Here is a 19,914-nt window from a genome sequence, read left to right on the forward strand (position 1 = left end):
CTTAATCTGTATCAAATGCTGCACAGCACTCCGGGCAGCAGAGCCAAAAGACCACTGGATCCTCTGGAAGCTGAGGTGACAATTCTGTCATCTGCCAGAGTGAACAAGTCAAACTCAATGTGAAGACAGCCAACTTGTGCACAGATTTACAGAGATTTAATCCTGTCTAGTCTCAGCATGCCAAATAACTCTGAATACAGCTTTTAGAGATTCAAAAGCACATGGATCACAGCACTTATGCTCCCTCCATAGCATAAATGTACATAGAGCTGGGTACTGGTGCCACAGATGCTGCCTTTGCAGACTTGTTGCAGTATCCACATGTTCTGCAGGCTGAACTCTCTCTGTATTTTTAGTTTGAATGCTTTCTAAAGAGCTCTTGATAACTTTGGTAAATAAGTCATTTATATCTAAAGAAGGAAAAATATACTCCTAGAAGTATCTGAACTGATTATCAGGAACTTTCAAGTCTCACTCTTGCAAGGACTGCAGTTTTTACTGAGGGGCTCATAGCTTAATCTGGGGAATTTGCTCCAAAACCTAAAAGATTTAACTATTTTCACTATGCTCAAGTTCTTGACTCTTACTTCACTGGCAACATGATACTAACACTTCTCCTGAGACAGTTACATGCAGAGGATTAAGGGCAGACACTTTTTTAACTAAAGAACCACTGTGTACCACAGCAAAACAGGATTCCATTTCAGATTTGACCTTATTTTGAAGGGAAGGAAGAAATAATGCAGTTCAAGAAGATGAGTTAAAAGCTAACATTTTAGTTCCTGCAGTCATGCCAATAGGCCATGGCATGCACCTGTTCTGTGAACACAGTATTGGCATTTTTTGATGACAGAGATTCATTTGCACACATAGGTATTGCAGAAATATTGTCTTTTAATGCTTGTCAGCTGCTGACAGGTTCCTCTTGCTTCCACTCTGTTACCATGTGGCTGCTTCTCTCAGATCCCAAAGCACACAAGACATTCTACTCACCATGCGGAAGCTTAACCAGTCCCTGTGGCAGTAAGGGAAGGTCCCATCCAGTTCCAGGGGCAGCTGTGAGCTGTCTATGTGCTTATGGAGGGATTTCATGGAGGTGAGAAGTTCAAACTGCACAGGAAGAGAAGAAAAATATAAAGCACACTTGCATTAGGATGTGAGTATTGGAGGAGGAGGGGAAGGTTAACAAAAGACAGAATCCTTCATTTCTTTATCTATCTTGCACAGAAACGCAGCACACTGTGTGTATCTGCAATATCACTACAATATGAAGGGGGAGAAAAAAAATCAATTCAATCTCAGAGCATCTTGTTGAACAGCTCAGTGGGAGAACAAACCCTGAAGGAATGCAGGCCACAACACGCTGTTTTCACCAGGCAGAACATCTGTGATGAAGTCTGGCAGCAGCCAGCCTTCTCCAGAGCCAGTACCTCCTAGTGTAAGCAGAGCAACTCCCTCATGTTCCCACGTTGTGTTGCATTTGTTTGGAGAATCTGGGAGGTTAAATCCAGCCCCCAGCTTCCCCATCTCACTTCCTGGAAAAACAGTCTAACAGAGCAGTCTCTGCCCTGCCCTCAACTCCTCACTCATCATAGCAGCCATTTGCTCCAAGAGTTTCCCGGATCCTGAAACATATAGCTTGCCTTCTGCAAGTCTGTAGGACCTCAGAGCATTTTTATACTCACCAGATCAACAAGTGCTCCTGCAGGTACATGGAAGCCAGCCCAGACACAAACTCAGGTGCAGACACTAAATCCCACATACATGCTGTGAAGTTTCCATCTCCTTACAAAATAGTGATGATGCTTCCAATTCCTCCTGCATGCCTGTGTCATTATTAGCCTTTCTTCTGTTCCCTCCTACACTCTGTATTTGTTCAATGTGTTTAATGCCTTCTGTAGCTGTCTCTGCATGCACACACCTGCAGCCCCCATTCCAAGTCCAAATTCTTTCAAATGAAGGTAGTGAGGAAATGGGACTAATCACATTTGATATTCTTTGGCCTTTTGGGACACCACACCACACCCACAGCAAACCTGATGCCTTCATCCACAGGAGCCTTAGGGAGGTCCTGGCCTACTCTGAAGCCTATGGGTTTCAGCAGGCACAGAATTTCAGTCCAAACTTGTAGCTTGCAACAGTCTTAGAGCAGAGGAACAGGATTAAGATACAGTTTGATCCTCCATTCACTCAGCACAGGCTGTGAGCCTACATTTCTTACGCAGCTATGGCATACTAAGGTAGATTTATTCCTAGTGGGGATGTTCAGTGATGTGGTAACTTTCCTTCCTCTTCCCAGACATTTCAGCTGCAAAGGGAATCTCACACAAATGCCATTTCCTCTTCACCTTCTTGCAGAAGTCTCTCAGCTGCTGACAGCAGCAGGTATGAGGAAAGGAAACACGAGATATGCAAAATCCAGAAAAACAACAAGCACCTCCAAAAGTGGAGTTCAGGATTTAGCCTAATGTGATCTCTTCCTGACCAAGGATTTCCTCACCTTGTTAACAGGAGAACATGAGAAGCATCACTATTACTGTGAACTGTGCAGGGCTCCTCCACACAGCTCTCCATGTTCCCAACAAACCCTCTGCACCTTGAGGGCCCCAACAGACTGATGTAATTATGCCACAAATGTCACTGATGGACTCGGCAATAAACGGAGCATGACCGAGATCTGCTCAGCTCACATAAACATCACAACCCTGTAAATACCACACCCGTAAGAGACCACAACCATAAAACACAGAGGACAGCTACAGAGAATAAACGTGCACCAATAACAGAGGATTTGCTGTTTGGACAGTTAAATAAAGAATTTCAGGAGCTCCACAGCAAGCCCTGGGCAAAGGGTTCCATTACCTGTCCTGCTGGTGGCTTCTCCATCCGAAAAGTCAGATCTCTTTCAACCAGAAGCAGTACTCCATGTATACAGTGAGAATCCATGTCCTACAGATGGCAGAAAACAGATCAGAGCACAAATCCATTACTGATCTGCCTGGGATGCTAAGGAGAATGTACCATACCAGGTTCATACATAAGATTGCAATTTATCCTTCAAAGGCACCTACGAAGCCCAGAAGGCAGTCACCAGGAATTAGGGAACAGAGTCTACAGAGCACCAATGCAATGTCCTTAAGGTAGTTTCCTTCAGATCAACCAGTCCTGCAATATTTAAGGAAGCAATCAAAGAGGTCAGGTCATGGCTATACTAAAAAAATTCTGTCTTCTACACAGGAAAATGTGTCAGGGAAAAAAATCAGAACAACCCAGAAACAGAAAAAAACCAAACCAAACCAAATACCATGTCCAGTATCCAAGTTTTTTCTTGATAACTTTCTTGGTCACTTCACCTAACTGAAAGGAAGTTGCTTTATTTCCCCCCTCAGGGTGCCAAAAATGTCTCATCTTTACTGACTGCCAATTTACAATCAAGTACCTGCATCCTGTTTCTACTGTTAAACCAGCAGAAATTCCAAATACAAGGGATGTCTGGCAGCTGTACTTCAAACTCAGCGATCCAGGAGCAGCTCTCCAATTGTAGAAGCATTCTACAGGGAAGTGAGAAACAGGCACAGAGAGCCGCAGTAGGGAGAGGGAAACGTGGCAGAAAGATCCAGACCATGGAGACAAGGCTCACTACATATGTGATGCCTGGGCCAGGACAGTAAGAAGAGCCATTTAAGTTGTTGTGCCACAAGGTAAAACAAGAGCCATCCCATTTGGATGTTTCCTGGATGGTCTTTGGCTCTGCAAAGATCTCAGAAACTGTCAAGCAACAAATCCTTTCCTTTCCTTGCTTGAGCTGTAAGGAACCTGCCACACAGCAGGCCATGACAGCAAAGGAAAGCTGTTTAAGGCCTCCAGCAGTGTGTAGGGTTAAATACCTGCCAGGAACAGCAGAGTCAGAGTACAGAGGCAAGTAGACCAGCAGAGACTGAGCCACTCAACCTGACACTGGGCCCAGACCAGCAATTAAGAAACAATGCCAGCACAAGGAGACCCAATTCTGCAAGTGAAAGCAGCAGCAGATTCCAGAACAGAAGAAAAAGACCTTTTTCTCATTCAATCCTAAACCAGGATTCATTTAAGCAGGCAGGAAAATATCCCAGCTGAAACACTTTTCAAAACCATGAGAGGTCTCTAATTCTTCTCAAATCCCTTTCTCCAAAGCAAATTATTCACACTTTCACTGTTACTCAAACACTGATCAAAAAGCCAAAAAGAATTCATTGCATATTTAGGCTGCCCTAGGTAAATACTGAAGGTCATCTGAAGAGAGGATGGGAAGATATTACAGCTGTACCAGCAGCTCTGTATTTATCTACTAGAAGGTACTGAAGGATGAAGACTAGACACATCTTCAAGACAGATGATGGTACTAAACAAATTTATTCTTACACAATCCCTCTCCTACCCCAACAGTCATGAGCTGTGCAATCTGAGGGATAAAGGTAGTGATGGTATAACACAAGGTTACCACAACAGCCAAACCACTCACTCGCTTGTTTGTTACTCCTAAAACAGAAACTGAAAAACCATTCACAAATAAAGTTGTCAGGGAGAAGCTCAAGGTTTTCCAATCCAAGAAGTTGTTGTATTTCCAAAGAAATTAAGTACTTTTCACTGTATTTTTTCATTTAACAGTTGAAGTCAGTCTCATCCAGCACTGATGGAGCAATCCAAAGATAGAAACAGTTTACAGGGGTACCTCAGCACATAAGCATTTGAACCAATAAGTGAAATTCAAAAGAATATCACTCTATAAAGACTCAGACAGGGGGAAAATCCACAGACCTCTACTCACTGAAGGCCACTGCACACATTTCACTGTCCATGCCCTGCCTGCTCACTGACCAAGTGATGAGCCCAGCACTACTGAGCAACAAAGTCCCTCTCAACTGGCCCCCCAGCACAGAGCTTACTGGTGAAAACCTCTGACCAAACATCACAGCATTTACTCTGCAAAAATCCTTGCTCCAAAGCATCATTACACAGTTTCCTACAGGAACACGCAGGATCTATTCTTGCAGCATGTGCATTTCCCTTCACATCTGCACGCTGCTACCAGAGTTCCTCCTGCTTCTTTCCGAGTTAGCTCTGCAGTAGCACTTTATTCTGTCACACCTCCCTCTGCTGCCACTGCTGTCTGGGACAGAAAGAGCTCCCAAATACCCAATATTTCAAAAAAGAAAGGGGAAAAAAAAAAGGTATTGCAGAATGCAACTGCCCCCATCTTGAAGGCAGAGAGAGCAAGAAGCTTCCACCAGTTCTAGGCAGAGCAACTGACAGTCTCCCACAGCGGTAGGGAAAAGTACCTGCAAGCACCAAAAGTTGCCTATTAGCACTTCATTCCATTCACATATTCATTCTGGAAAGATGGAGAAGTGGAAGAAGGATTGACTCAGACAGAGAGATCTTGACCCGGGAACCTTTGCTCCCCAGGAGTCTCTGTAAGCTTAACAGATACGACCACTGCAGCAGGAAGGGACTCTGCACTAGGGCATCCAATCCGTGCCTACCCACTGTCAAACAGTGCTCCTGGTGCTGAGTCAAGGGGAAAATAACCCCTCAAAATTGAACAAGCAATGCTGGACCTCAAGATTTAACAGATTTCACCCAAAATATCGTAGTAGGCTTCACAAAAGTCACATAAGTAAAATCCTGTTTAAGTAGAGTGCAGGACAGCAGAGAAATGAGCTCCAGAGAGTCCACCAGAGATAAGAGACTGAGATGTGTCAGGGATTTCAGAAAGGACCCCAAGGAGATGATGTACTGTGTGACCTTAGAGGCATAACACACATAGTCTGTGCTTCTGCAGCCACTGCCCAGCAAACCCTGCAGCATTCTGGAACACTCAGCTTGCCTTACTGTAGTTGCACTCAGTTTTCTGTATTACTCTCTCCTTGTTTCAGAGCAGAGTACTGCCACAGCATCACAGAAGTGCTGGTAATCTCCAAAAGGCTCAGAGGAGGCAGCAGATTACTCCTGTGCCATAATAAGATGATGAGCTACCTGAACAGGTCTCCTTTATGGAGTCTTCAGAAGAGTCAGCATAAGAATAAAAAAACCATAAGCAGAGTAATCAGTCTCTGTCAGATACTGTTATCTGGAGCACACGCTCAGGTCCAGCACATTAATCCCTGTTCACTAACTGTTGCACCACCCTGATAACAAGGTGCTCAGAGCCAAACAGGCATCACAGCAGGATTACAGAGGCACTGCAAAAAGCTCTCCCCGTCCCTCATTTCAGAGAGTGGAAAACTCATGGCTAAAATGGAATTATCATCATGCTTACATGAGAGTGGGGACAGCCATAACACGTTGCTGATTTCCACTATGCCCACCATGCAATTTACATGGGCAATGAAATGCTCAAATGCTTTAGCAAGCCTGCTGCCATGTAGGCACAGCATAAAAGAGAATATACTTGCTTGTTACCTCTGCAGAACCCAGCAGGGCACCAGATTATTCCTTCCCCACAGAGAATGAGTAGGCTGATAGAGCTCAGAGCTCCACCCAGCCCAGGAAGCAGGAGGACAGACCTCTGACTCAGACCCAACTCTCAGATGTGGCACTGAAGCACATAAACCACAGACATCAGCTTCATTAAAACATTGCCCTGTTCCAGTTTGCAGAGTTTGAGTCCTAAGAGACCTAAGCTCTGATTTAAAAGGAACACCTGCTTAAACAAGATTAATCATCACTACAACCCAGCATCTCCCTGGCTTTCTAACAGCAGCAGATATTTTCTGTCTGGGAGCAGGGGCAACACAGCCCACCAGCTTTCCAAGTGACTGATATGCAAGCCTTTGACCTGAAGCAATATAGAGTTACAGCATGTCCGATTCCAATCATTCACCGACAGCAACATCAACAGCTGCATGTGCTCTTCCACCTGGTATGGCAGTGTCCTTCCCTCCCCTCAGCAGCATGCAGAGGCCTCTCATCCTCCCTTCTCTGTGGAAGGCAAAAATCCCTGCATATTTCACAAAGACCTGCAGTGCAGTGGACAGCATCCCCAGGCAGGATAATTGATGACAACATTTAGACCTAGGTACAAGCTGTTCTCAGCACCGAGATGAAAGCAAATTTGGAGGGATGGGGAGGGGTGTTCTCCCCTAACTCAGCCTTGCTTAGGTTTTTTGCTTTGTCTGCAGTCTGGCAAGTCCAGGTCATCCTCCCAAAGCAGGGCTGGGTGCATAACTCCACCTCCCAAAGCCAACTGAAATCCAGGCAGCAGATGGAGACATAAGCAGCAGATGGAGATGTAGTATCCAACCACAACAGCAAGCCAAGCTAGTGCTCCTCTGCCCAAGCTCAAGGCTCACCTGCAATATGCTGAATGCCTTGAAGAGAGCAGGAACTGGTGAACAGCGACGAGCATCCACAAGAACAGTTAGACCCAAAGCCTGACATTCTGGTCTGCAAGGACAAAGATCAAAAGGTCACCTTTGTCATCAATGAAAATCAACAAGATTATGGAGACAGAACTCATAACCATGGCAGGGTGAAAAAATCCAGTACATTATGGCTTTGTAAGGACAGGGAACTAACTAGCCACTTTTTCCTAACCAAAATATATACACAGAAACCACCATTAGATTCCACAGTTTTCACCTTTGCTATTTCCATTTGAAGGGAGAAGCATAAGAAACAAATCATGAGTAGCAGGAACTTTCCCATGAGTTAAGCCTGCTCCCTTTATCAATGGTTTAAAAGCTTCAAAAAACGAAAGAATCACCTTCAGAGTTATCTTTACCTCTTATTATTTAATCATCTAAAAGTGAAACAAAGTGATGAGCTGGAGAGGAAGACTGTCATAGTGAAAGGAAGAGTAATTGCAGCAAGCTCCAGCCTGCAGACTCCAAAAACAACTGTCAGCCAGACATCAAGGCAGATTTTCCCAACCCTTGCAGATCCTCCCTCTCTCTCATCTTGGAGGCCTGGCCCTAAAATATCATGTCACCACACTATCACAAAGCTTCTGCATGACTACCCCATCATAGCTCCCAAATCCCATTTTCTGAGCTAATGAACGATAGCAAGAATGGCTTGGATTCATGGCAAAGCATGAAAACATTCAGTACATACACAATTCTGTCACACTGTGTCCATAAGGCATATATAGAATAGGCAAAGTGCTTACTAAACACAAGTCTGTTCACCCTAGCAGGAGATCCCCATCCGTATAAATTTAAGGACTGTCTGGATCAGGTTCCTAGGCAAATAAAGTCAACCTCTTCCACTCACTGCCTCAATTCCCACCTTCCCAAAAGGCACAGCAGATAGGGCAGCATCTGTCCACCCCAGCAGCCCAAGAGTGTCACAAACCTTGGGATGCTATGCAAGTACAGCAGAAGGCGCACGAGCTCAGTGGTATTGCAGTGGGGGTTTAACCAGGCTGTGTTCCTCGTCGTTATTATGGCCACTGCACGTCCCATTTTATCTCTCGTACCTGTAAAAAGAGGAGGGGAGAAAGTCACAAAAGGAAGTCAACAGAACCTAGTTCCAGGTGTATATGCCTCATGTTCTCCTTCAACCACCCCATCCCCTTCTTGGAAGTCCTCCACAGAACTTGATATAGTGTAGATGCAAGTGGCAGTAGACTGTAAACACACTTCCAAACTACCCAAATGCAGTCCCAGAGTAAAGCATCTGAGCTCTGCTTGTCTTTCTCTCAGGGAAGTGTTACATTTGGATTGCTCCCTTCTACCCAAACACGTGTTCCTCATAAACATGGCTGAAATTGGCTACAGATAACCCAAACTTGTGAGAAAAGCAAGAATCTCTTAAACTCAAGATAAATAATCTCACCTTCTCTTATGTTAAAATATTCACACTGCTGTCAGATGAGAGAACACAGACAGGCCAGCAGAACATGCAGTACACAATGAGACTGGGCACCCACACTGCAGGCTGAGCCTAGCATGTAAGCAGACATCTCCCCCTGGGAGCAAAGCCCTGGAGCAGGATGCTGCTCAGAGGCTGCAGAGGACAGCCCAGGAGCACACTCTTGCCTGCCAACAGCTCTGACAAGGACAGTTGGTGCTAAGCTTTCACTAATTTCAGAGCTTGCTCAGTGCCCAAGGAAAAGATAAGGCACAGTATGGGCAACACAGCTGAGTTGTGATACGCTGAAAAGGGAGAAATGGCTCTGCTTCAGTTAGCCAGGAAGGACAACACTTCTTTGCCAGCCATTTTCCAACAACCCAAAGACACAGGAGAAGGACATAACAGTACCAGCTCAGGAATTACATCCAGCCTCCTCTCCTGATGCAGAGGCGCAGTAAAGAGCAGGTGGACACACCACTTTGGAGACCCAGAGCTGCCTCTGCGACCGAAATGCAGGCAGTGATTTGGAGAACACTAGGGACGATACCTCTAATTGTGTGAAAAGTAATTCACAAGCACAGGAGCCATTTCCTGTCACACAAATTGTATGAGAAAGAGGAGGAAAAAATCCCAAACACAAGACAAAACCAGACACTTAGAGAAAGCTGTGTCTTTCTTCTCTACTCTGTTGCTACCACAGGAGACACTGTCCCGGACCACCTCTCTCCCCATCCCAGGGACAAGCATCTGAGTTGACAGGTAAAACAGACACAGATGGACAGCCCCAAGACAGCAAACTGCCCTAGTGTGATATCAATCTGTCACTGGGACATAACTTGAGCAAGGGCCACAGACACAGATGGGCACCATTTCGAGGCAGGGCTTTCTCCCTCCCAGGACCAAAACTGTGACATAGGCATTCTCCTGCTAAGAAAAATCTTTCATCAGCAGCATGATTCAGGAGTTTTAGTACTGCTGAAATACTGTAGCCTGGATGCTGCATAATCAGAGAGCTCAGAAGAAATTAGAAAAAACTTATTAATTTACCTTGCTTCATAAGCTAAGGGGATCATCACAAAATAAACTGAAGAAGAAGCAAAGCACTCAAATACTGGAAAAAAGGCTCAGTAACCAGGCTCAGTAAAAACTTTTTAAATCTGAAGCAACATCTTTTGTCCATCAGGGAGGCCAGGTATCACCAGAACTTGACTGCACTTTGAACTTCCACATAGTAGTCTGGGAATTGCCTGTCCAGGTCTAAAAAATCAACCACAGCCACCAGGGCTAGGTCTCCAGCAGTAGTATAACCAAGACCACTCAAGAGCAGAATGCAGAACTGAAACCATCCTGAAAGTTTCAGCTAACTCCATCCACTGCTAATTTATTAATTAGCTCTTACTCACTGTTCATTATAGAAGTTATTCTTTCTTATGTGATTATTGTACCATTACCAATGGCTAACATAAAGCATTTAACTGAGTGGAGTGTGCTCCCTCAGTGTGGGGATTGCCCCCTGAAATCCCAAAGGAGCAGAGATGTTGGTCAAACCTGATACTGCTCTTACAGAAAATATAATTCCTCCCTTAGACAAAATCTCCCTCATAAATGGTATCAAACCCCAAATTTGTTTCTTCACTGCACTTCAAGGGCACATCCCTTCATCCCACATTCAAACGAATTTTCCTCATTTGACAGTGGTATATGATGATAGGAATCCATGGCAAAGGGAATTACTAGAGTGTTAGATCACATGGTCAGGCTCTTGCAATAGCACAGACTATGAGTTTCTCTGACAGACCCCTCTCTAACCCTGCAATTTTTGGCTGTTAGACACAGCATAAAAACATCTAAACTCATCAGCAGACCAGAAAATTTAGAAATCCTTCTTTGGAATGTGTTGTAACAAATCACCTCCCAGTGCAAGGTTACATGTTTGAATATACCATAACTCTGGACCTGTTTTTTCATTTCACCTTTTTCCAGAAACTGGTAAAGTCTAAATTCCCTTTCCTCCTTCCTTGCACAACGATGATTTCACCTCTTTCTCAATCATCTTAGAATATAAACAACCTTCTGTTCTCTTGCCATAAGACATCCAGTTTAGTTACAAAAAGGGCTGTCACCTTTCTCTACACCACCTCCAGTATTTACCATTTCCTTTTTAGCACAGCCCAAACTATTTGAGAGGCATCACCAACAAGTACAGAGAGGTAAGAGTCACTCTCTGAATCTGTCTAGTCATCTCCTTCCCTTTACACATCTGAGGTCAAAATTGGTCTTGCTCCCACTGAGTGGGAGATCCCTGAGCTGCCCTTCTGCTCTCCTTCCCAACTCCTCCATGCTGTGCAGGTCCTGCCTGACCTTCTCTGCTCTCTGCCCAATTTTCACCTCGTATGTGGCTCCTGAGTTGATCAAATGCAGGTATCTTCCTGCCCCACACTGGACAACCCTCTTGCTGGCTCTGGAAGGACACAGGCTCACAGGGGCTCCTTACAGAGATGCTGCCAAATGCTGTTTCTCACTGGAGAGGTAGATCTCACTTCCTCTGCTTTACTTCATATTTGGTTAAACACAAAGACCTCTTGTGTGGGCCCTGCACACCAAGCAATCCTGGCTGCTCTGTCCAACAGCCTCAGCTTTGTTCACCCTCTGCCAATATTTGTCCCATGCTGAAGTTTTATCTGCAGCCATTTGATACCTGCTGCTGTATCAGATGCAAACACTGAATAACGTTTGACCTACAACTGATCTCGGCAGAACAATTCTGGGAAGGCCTCCCTTGACAGCTAGTTTTGTCATCTGCTGTTTAGCTGTGCTATCGTTCACTCCACACATTGCTCATCCACACTTCACTGGGATATTCTTTTCAACACTGTGTGTCATGAAATCAAATGTTTTCTAAAAATCTCTTATATCTAGGTAGCTACATTTAATCAACCAAACTTCTAATTACCAAGCATAAAACTGGCTTTAAAGAGCCCTGTCAAAGAGCATCTTCTACACTCCTATCCTTTAATTATCTACCAAGTGAATCATGTCCCTCTTGTTCCAACCAGGCCTGATGTCAGGCCCACCAGCCCATCATTAGCTGCACCATCACTCTTCTCTTTTTGAACTCTTGGTATGAGCCCACAGATTTGGCATTTCTGACTCACACGAGCTTGGTTAACCTTTCAAGACTCCTAGGAGTAAGTTAACGTTACTTTCATGGGAGGGAAGTTCTACTTCCTATCCTGACCATCCAGAAACTTTAAAGGACTCAAGAAGTGTTGCTTCTGGACAGGTTTGGAGTGATAGAAATGGAACTGGCACCAGTCTCCAGCGCTGCAAACAGAGGCTCATCTCCCTTGCCCTCCTACAAACCACACTTTCCAGACACATACTGCCTCAGCTACTCACCAGGCAGGTAGGCAACTCCACTCCTGAGCACTTCTGGGTTCACGTCTTTGACTATGGTAGGTGCAAACTGACCACCCCAGGCAGTTCCAGAAGCTGGGGATGTCGGGGGAGTAATAGCTCCTAAAGTTTCCTCCAGGGCGCTGACTTTACTCACTGGTTTCAACACATCTGTGCCAGTTGCTTCTTTTCTTGTCTCTGTCCCTTCTGACACCATACCTGTGAAAGAAGCAGCAGAGAGAAGCTCAATCAGAGCTCCACCCAAAAGGCTCCAGGTAAGCACCAGGCTGGGGAGGGACATGCCCCCAGCCCCAGCACTCTGCAGCTCCTCCAGTCCTCGTGCCAGCAGCATGCATGTTACAAAACTGGTTATAACATTAATACCATTGTAATTCTAAAAAAATAAACCATTTTATTGTGAAGTTTGCACAGTACAAAAGCTCAATTCAGATCAGGATTACTGTAGTCAAAGTCATTTTTAAAGGTAACATATCAAGCAGCACATGTCTGCTCACAGCCTGGAAGTCTGGCACAGTGCAAGTACCTGGCTGAGCTCCAGCAGCTTGAGCATGCTGAAGTGATAAACCAGCTTCTGACAGGGAGGGCTACTCCATCAGAGCAGAATTACTCCCCCAACACCATTTTCAGATTAGTTCCTGAAAATATGAAGTCAACTCGATGCTGAAAACTCAGCTGGAAATTAGCCAAAAGAGACCTTGTTCTGCTCGTCCAGACTTTTTTAATTAACAGTTAATATGAAAGTCAGAAACCTATTTCAAAACACTGAAGAACAGGATGATTGCACCAATCAGCTCCTGCTCAAGAACTACAGAAAATGCTTCCTTTGTCTGACAGCTCAGCCCTAAAGTACAAGTTATCAGGATCGGTTAATTCTAAAATTAAATATCTTGGCTACCACATGGAAACTAAGACTAGTTTAATCGAGTTTCAATTTTCATGTAAAATTATCTGGAGAGAAGAAAAAAGTATCTACCCACTGTGTAAGAAGTATTATTCCCCATTTCCCAACACCACAAGAATTAGAAGCCCACACTACATCTTCAATACATCTTTAGCATCCTAAGTACATGGCTAGGCTATGCCACTGTTTGGCTGAAAGCTGTGCTAAAGAAAAGGCTACACTTCACTACAAGTCCTGATACTTCAGTATCTACCAACAAAAATATCAACCTTTCTTCAGGAAAATAGGAGTGGAGTATTTATTCACTTGCTATGAAGTCAGACATTTTAATTGCTACTTAAAATTGACTTCAACCATCCTACCTTCCTGCTGCATCAACAATGCTGACACTTGACTCAGTTTATTTACCAACAGATTCCAATACTTCATTAAAGAGCAGGACCAGGAACAAAGAAGTCCTTGAAGTGGCTTTCAATACAAGTTTTAGCAGTGAGGAGATTTACAGGTTGAGGCTTAGCCCGAACTGCTTTCAAAATTGCTAAAGTGGGTGAGAGAAGTGCCCTAAGCAGCATGGCTCACCAAGCCAAATTATCCAACAGTGGGGGGAAACTACGAGGGGCTCCAGGGCCCTGCACCATCGAGGTCATGACTCTTTGGTAACACTGCTCTTGAGGAGCATCCCTGGTACCCAGCTTGGCATCTGCTGCATTTGGCCACATAAGCTGCTGTGATGGCTTCAGGGCTCTGCCCAATTCTGTGTGCACCAAAGCTCTGTTCTGTTCTTAGGACTACCTCAGCCTCCACTTCCCAGTGGTAGAAGAGGTCATCCACATCAGACAACAATGCTAGATTTTCCTGAAGCAGCATCTGAGGGGCACTGATCTGACATAGGCAGGGTAGTTTGAGCATCACAGAGTGATGTAAGTCATGCCCAAATGATTCACACAGACTGACAGACTTTCTAGAACACGGAATCACCTTATCAAGGAGCTCTAAGGTCTGGCAATAAGGAGAACCACACTGTAGTAAAGACATCTGCATTAAATGATGACAGTCTGTGAAGAGGACCAAAAGTTGGCATTTAAAGAGGACAAGAAAGGATAACATAGATAGCTAGCTATGTTCCACATAGGTACCACACCAGGGCAAGAGAAAGATGTAAATGTACATGACAGCCCTGCCTCAGATATCTCTTAGGAACCAGACAGCACCTCCCAAAAGCTGGAAGAGAGAAGCACTTTGCTCAGCTCACCACACACAGTCCTGATACTGGAGCTGTACACCCTCCAGATTATGTACACCTTGCCCAAATGAACTTCTTTGCCAAGCTTCTGGGGCCCAGCTCAGACCTGCAGACACCACCTCTCTCTGACCAGGCCCAAGCACCCTGTTTGTTATTCGCAATCTGGGGTGGAGGCACTTACCAAAGCGGAAATTGGAGAATGTGGAGGATTGCATCTAAAAGCAAATTGAGAACAGGGACATCTGAATTTGCCGTGTTTGCAGGTTCCACCTTTCCCTGAGGTTAAGGAAGTGGTAGAGGAGGATTTGCTTGTGTGCATTTCAAAGAGACATTAGCATTTTTCTTGCAAACTGCCTCACACCAGGATCATCTCTGCTAACAACACCTAGTAACTGGGAGCAGGAACTAGCAGGTGCTGCTGAATATGCCCTGCTGTGGCTTTTTAGTCCATTTCTTGAATAACAAGTTATTTTCTACCCACCAAATAGAGGAATTCTTTCCAGAGCTGCAAAGTTTCAAAATTCACTTTCACTTAGAAGCTAGTCACTAGGAAAAAACAGCAGTCACATTATCTGTGAATGGAACCAGTGTAAATTTTAAGCCACCAACTCTAAACATTTCACATTTGACTCTGAGACTTTATTTCTATTTATATCCAAGTCTTTCTAAATTAAGCTATATTTGTGCAGAAAATAAGCTCACTGGGAGTCAAAGGAAATGCAGAGAGTTAAAGGACAAGAAAAACCTGCAGACACAGCAAATGGAGATGCCCCAGTTCTGAATGTGTATTTTGACATAATCTACAATATCTGCTGTAACAAGCAAGCTCCTCCACCTCACACAGAGCAAACTGTGCCTCTGCCCACTGCTGCTGAGGTGTGAACTGCAGATCTGAATTGACCCAGTAAAGCTTAAGCTTTTTTGTTATTTATAGTTTAGGCAAGATATCCACAGTTTCCAATCTTAGCAGCAAAATGACCCCAGCAAGGCATAGTTACAGGGAATTTAACTCACCTACAGACTGCCTGGCTAGGAAAGTTTGCTTCACTTTGTAATTTTATCTCTGAATTATCTTATTAGTATATCTCTGAGGGTTTAATAGGGCTAGATAAGGGGATGGCTTGTTTGGATCTCAAAGCAATCAAATATAATTGAATGGATTCAGCTTATCATAGTACCAGCTATAGTGTTTAATAAATACTCCCAGCATTAATATTTGAGCTGCCCTTTGCCTTAAAGAGTTTGTTTGGTTAGTTTGGGTGGTTTTCCTGGTGATTTAGGTTATTTCTTTCGCTATACAAACACTGAGGTAACAGTTGTTGTTGTTATTTTTAAGTGCAGTGCTCAAGTTTAACACCAGCAGCCTTAAGCCATGAATGTCACTTATTTCAGCCAAAGCCCCAGAATCGTTTATACTGTCTTTCATTAAAAACAAACTCCACACATACCCCAGAGGGGTCCAGCATTGCTGAAACCTCCAGCAGCAGCCAAGACTCATTCTTTGGAGCAGCGAGAACATCACACTTATTATCACATAACGAGCTAGACCTGGCTAATTTTAGACAGAAGACTGGAACACTGAACAAGCAGCCACTCGAATCATGTCCACCCAGCACTCAACACAGACTAGGCTTTCCGAGGCCTGGTCCTGAGCAAACATGAAGTCAAGCCAGGTTCAGCTTGGGCAGGGGAATGGATATCCACAGCACAGTTATTTCCTGGCATACATTCCCCAAGAGCCACATATAGGCAGAAGGTGCTCTCTTTCTTTCTGCTTGTGGTGGTAGATGCTCAGGGAGAGGTGCACTTCAGAAACAGAAACCTTTGAGCTGACGACCCCCCTTCACAGATATGCTTGTCACCCCAAAAGTGTCAGAAATGCCTGGGAACCATGAACATGCCTAACTATGGAATGAAATTCTTTTGGAGCAGATGTTAATGAAATTTTATTTTAATCAATGGACATTAATTTAGCTCCATTATGGGCTCACTAAGACATCAGGTTAAATGTGACTGTGGCACACATGAGAAGGTAGCTGTGTGTGCAGCTGAATGGAGTGGGGCTGCAGCAGTGAGACAGGCTCTAGGCCACGCCACCTGGCACCAGTGCAAGCATTACACTGCCACACGGCCCAAGACAACCAGCTCTGGATCTGTTCCCCCTCAGGGTCAGACATGCTCTAGCAAAGTCCTGCCAACCCTTTCAAGAGTCCTCACTCCAATATTTCAAGCTGGGTAATTTTCCTAGCCAGGGGTCTCAGGAAATGAGAGCTGTTGAACTGGAATGGCATGTTTCACCCGCCCCCGCCACACACACGCTCCTCAGCATGATCTGCATATCTAGCTACAGCTTTCCAGACTCAGCAGAGCTGGGCAAAGCCCACATCATGTCCATGTGGTTACATGCTGCCTGCATACAGTCTGGACCAAACAGCAGAAACACCTGCATTGCCCACTCAATTCCTTCTGCAGGAGCACAGCTCCAGCACAGGAACCCAGACATCAAGAAACCTGGCCAATACCTGCTTGAACACTCCATCTGAGTGGAAGCTAGGTACCTAATTGCTTTGTGCTTTCCCACTCAAGTTAAACAGCTCCTACTTGAAACATAATCAAGCTGAAGAAAGCATGCCGGAGGGGAAGGGAGAGGAGAGGGGGAATCCCTCAACTCTGCAGTTTGCTGCTGAAATCGGCTACCAGCACACACGTTTGGTGATCTTCAGGTCACGTTACACAGATAGTATTTTACTGTGGCATCCACTGCTGCTTCCTCTTGCCACAACCAACTTCCTAAAGCCAGTTTTGAAGTACAAAAGACTTGTACAGTTAGACATTCTCTCCTCACACACTCCTATTGTGTGCAACATCACCAGCAATCAGATTAACTGAAATTAAGTCTCTCATACTGGAACTCTATTCTACAGATATGTAAATTTCCTAAGAATTATTAAACAAAACACCACAATAAATCCACTTGCGAAGAGAAAGCTAATTTTAAGCCACAAAAATGACCTGTAGTTTGAGCTGTAACCCCAAAGACTCCCAGTAGATGTACTTATCAGTGGCACCACTTGAGGACTTTGCTTTTGAGCCACGTTAACAGACAAACAGACAAACATGCAACAGCTGTACCTTTAGGAGATGATCCCCCAGAAGCTGCCTCTGGGTGGGAGTGCAGAGAGGTGGGCTCTGTATGGCCCTCAGCAGGTCCTGAGGACAGTGGTCCAACCTCCAGTTCCTCTTCAATAGATTCCAGTGTTTTTGAGGCTGCAATCTTTGACTTTTCCCCATAAGAAAAACATCCCTGGTTCTCCTCTCTTCTCTGCAAGTCCTGTACTGCAACATGCTCTGGGTTCAGCATAGAATTCTCTTCACTTTCATGGCCCTGGTTTTCCACCAGCCTTTGTGGTTCCTCACACCTCTCTCCAGACCTCTGGGTTTTGAATTGACTTGAGCCTTCTCCTTGTGCATCAGGGCCCAAAGAGTCACTGTTATTTAACTGTTCTGCCATATGAGCCCCCTCTGCTGACAGAGTGGTTTGGAGTAGTACAGCCTCTTCAGCATTCTTATGCTCTTGCTCTTCACCATCTGACACAGGTCCATCCATAGGAGCTTTGACAGAACAGTGACTATGACTAGTCTGATTCTCATTTACAGTCAGTATCTCTTTAATCTCTTTGACCTCCTCTTGGCTTTCCTTTCTTGCCACCTCAAATTCATCTACTTCTCCTTGGTTCTGTTCTGGAGGATTTAATGGACAACTAAGATTTGCTTCCTTATCACTGCAACAAGCACCTACATTCTCCATGTTCCCTGAAGGAGAGTCTCTCTCCACACCTGCATCTGAACTCTCAGGCAATGTAGTTCCCTGGACTGGCTCAACACTTTCACTGACACTCTGGCAAGAGACATCAGAATCTTCCTTCAGTGTGCAATGTTGTCCTGCAGGCCCTAGGTCAGACACAGGAGAGGCATCTATCTGTGCCACCTCATTTTTACCCTTGGTCAGTGGTTCTCTGTGTACCTCCAGCACCACCTCCTCTTTAGCAGCAGTAGCATCTAGAATTGTTTCTGGGCTCTGCTCCAATGTTTCAACGCCAGCATTTCTGCTGGGTGCATCATCTTCTCCCTCCATGTTTCCAGGACCACTAGGCATTTGTGCTTTGCAAATGACACCATCTCCAGCACACACCTCACTGTAGCTGCACAGTGCATATCGCCAGTCAAGTGAGTGTTCACTGCGAGTTTCCTGCTCTGCTGATGAATCTTCTGAGCTGCAGGCAGGAGACTCAGCCACAGCAAAACTATTCCCCATGTTTCCAGGATCATTTGATATCAGCTGACCTTCTGGGGACAGTTCTCCATGTGCCATCATTTTGCTGCTTTCCAACGGAATGACATTTTGGAGAACTTCTGCAGAAGTGCTCAGAGTGTCCAGTTGACAATGGTCCTTCTGCATAAGTGCTGACTGAATTAAGTTCTTGGAGTAGGTGCTGTCTTGTATGACAATAAGCCTGTGTTTGCCTTTAGACTCATTCACTCGTGCTCTGGGCTGAGTTAGATAATTTAAAGCTAGCGACTGGGTTAAAGAGCCTGTTTGTGGCCCAAATCTGGGCAGTGAAACTTCTGACAACTCAACGTACTCCCCTTCAAGGTCACTTCTCAAGCACTCTTGAGGCACAGGACTTGTACAGACACCATTGACAAGAGCTTCACTTAGCTGTGGAGCTGTGCTGCTGATGGCCAGGTTGTCTCGACTTGGACTTTGTTCCTGCAGACACTGTGATCCTAGGTCTGGTGAACTGCACTCAGCATGGTCCGTGGGGAGGCACAAAATTGAGCAATCCTCTGTTCCTTCTGGAGAGATGATACTGTTTTCAATTATTTTTGGTTTATTTATAAATTCAGGATTAACCACTTTATCCCAGGGAACACGAAATATTTTATCATCAGTGGTTAGTAAACAATTTTCCAGTGCTATACCCATCCGCTCTCCATTGAACGTACTCAGCCATTCCAGAGTGAAAATAGAGGTATATGAAACTTCTGGAATCACCACTTCCTCTACATTATGCTTGTCTTTTGCCAAACATTTCAACACAATTCGTGGGGACTTCTTCAGATAGGGGACCACCTGCAGGTAGAAGTCACCAGGCTTCAGGACTCGCCAATCAATGGCAGCCAGCTGGATCACAATCTTCTCGTGGACACACAGGGGCCAGCCCTCGTGGCGGAACAGGAAGCCACAGTACTGGGCCTGTGGAGACAAGAGAATGTTTTCAGCACCAGGAACAGACCTCAGCTCAAGCTTTCCAATAAGAGATCAATAAACCAGCTGAATTTAGGATTTTTGGTTATTGATGTAGGGGAGTTTCCATCCTGAGGTATCCTCTATGAAAAGCAGAAACAAGCTACCAACATAAACCAACTATGCAAGATAGGTGGAGAAAGTTACACTGGGAGGTTGCACCCCCCCAGGGATTTGAGGGAGACACTGTGAGGACAAAGCAGGAGAAAG

General features: G+C 44.9%; 1 protein-coding gene across 1 annotated transcript in view; it reads right to left on the reverse strand.

Annotated features, from left to right (window-relative positions):
* PLEKHG4 (pleckstrin homology domain containing, family G (with RhoGef domain) member 4) overlaps window positions 1-19,653 on the reverse strand; it is a gene marked incomplete at both ends in the record, with an annotated part of 61,922 nt that extends 42,269 nt beyond the window's left edge. The window contains 6 exons of the mRNA XM_009084362.1: window positions 994-1,110; window positions 2,863-2,949; window positions 7,332-7,425; window positions 8,335-8,458; window positions 12,235-12,450; window positions 18,741-19,653. Coding sequence (XP_009082610.1) covers window positions 994-1,110; window positions 2,863-2,949; window positions 7,332-7,425; window positions 8,335-8,458; window positions 12,235-12,450; window positions 18,741-19,653 — 1,551 coding nt within the window. The remainder of the gene's footprint in view (window positions 1-993; window positions 1,111-2,862; window positions 2,950-7,331; window positions 7,426-8,334; window positions 8,459-12,234; window positions 12,451-18,740) is intronic.
* Between the last annotated feature and the right edge of the window lie 261 nt (window positions 19,654-19,914).

This window comes from Acanthisitta chloris, unplaced genomic scaffold, assembly GCF_000695815.1.
Source record: "Acanthisitta chloris isolate BGI_N310 unplaced genomic scaffold, ASM69581v1 scaffold9991, whole genome shotgun sequence".
Taxonomy (NCBI): domain Eukaryota; kingdom Metazoa; phylum Chordata; class Aves; order Passeriformes; family Acanthisittidae; genus Acanthisitta; species Acanthisitta chloris.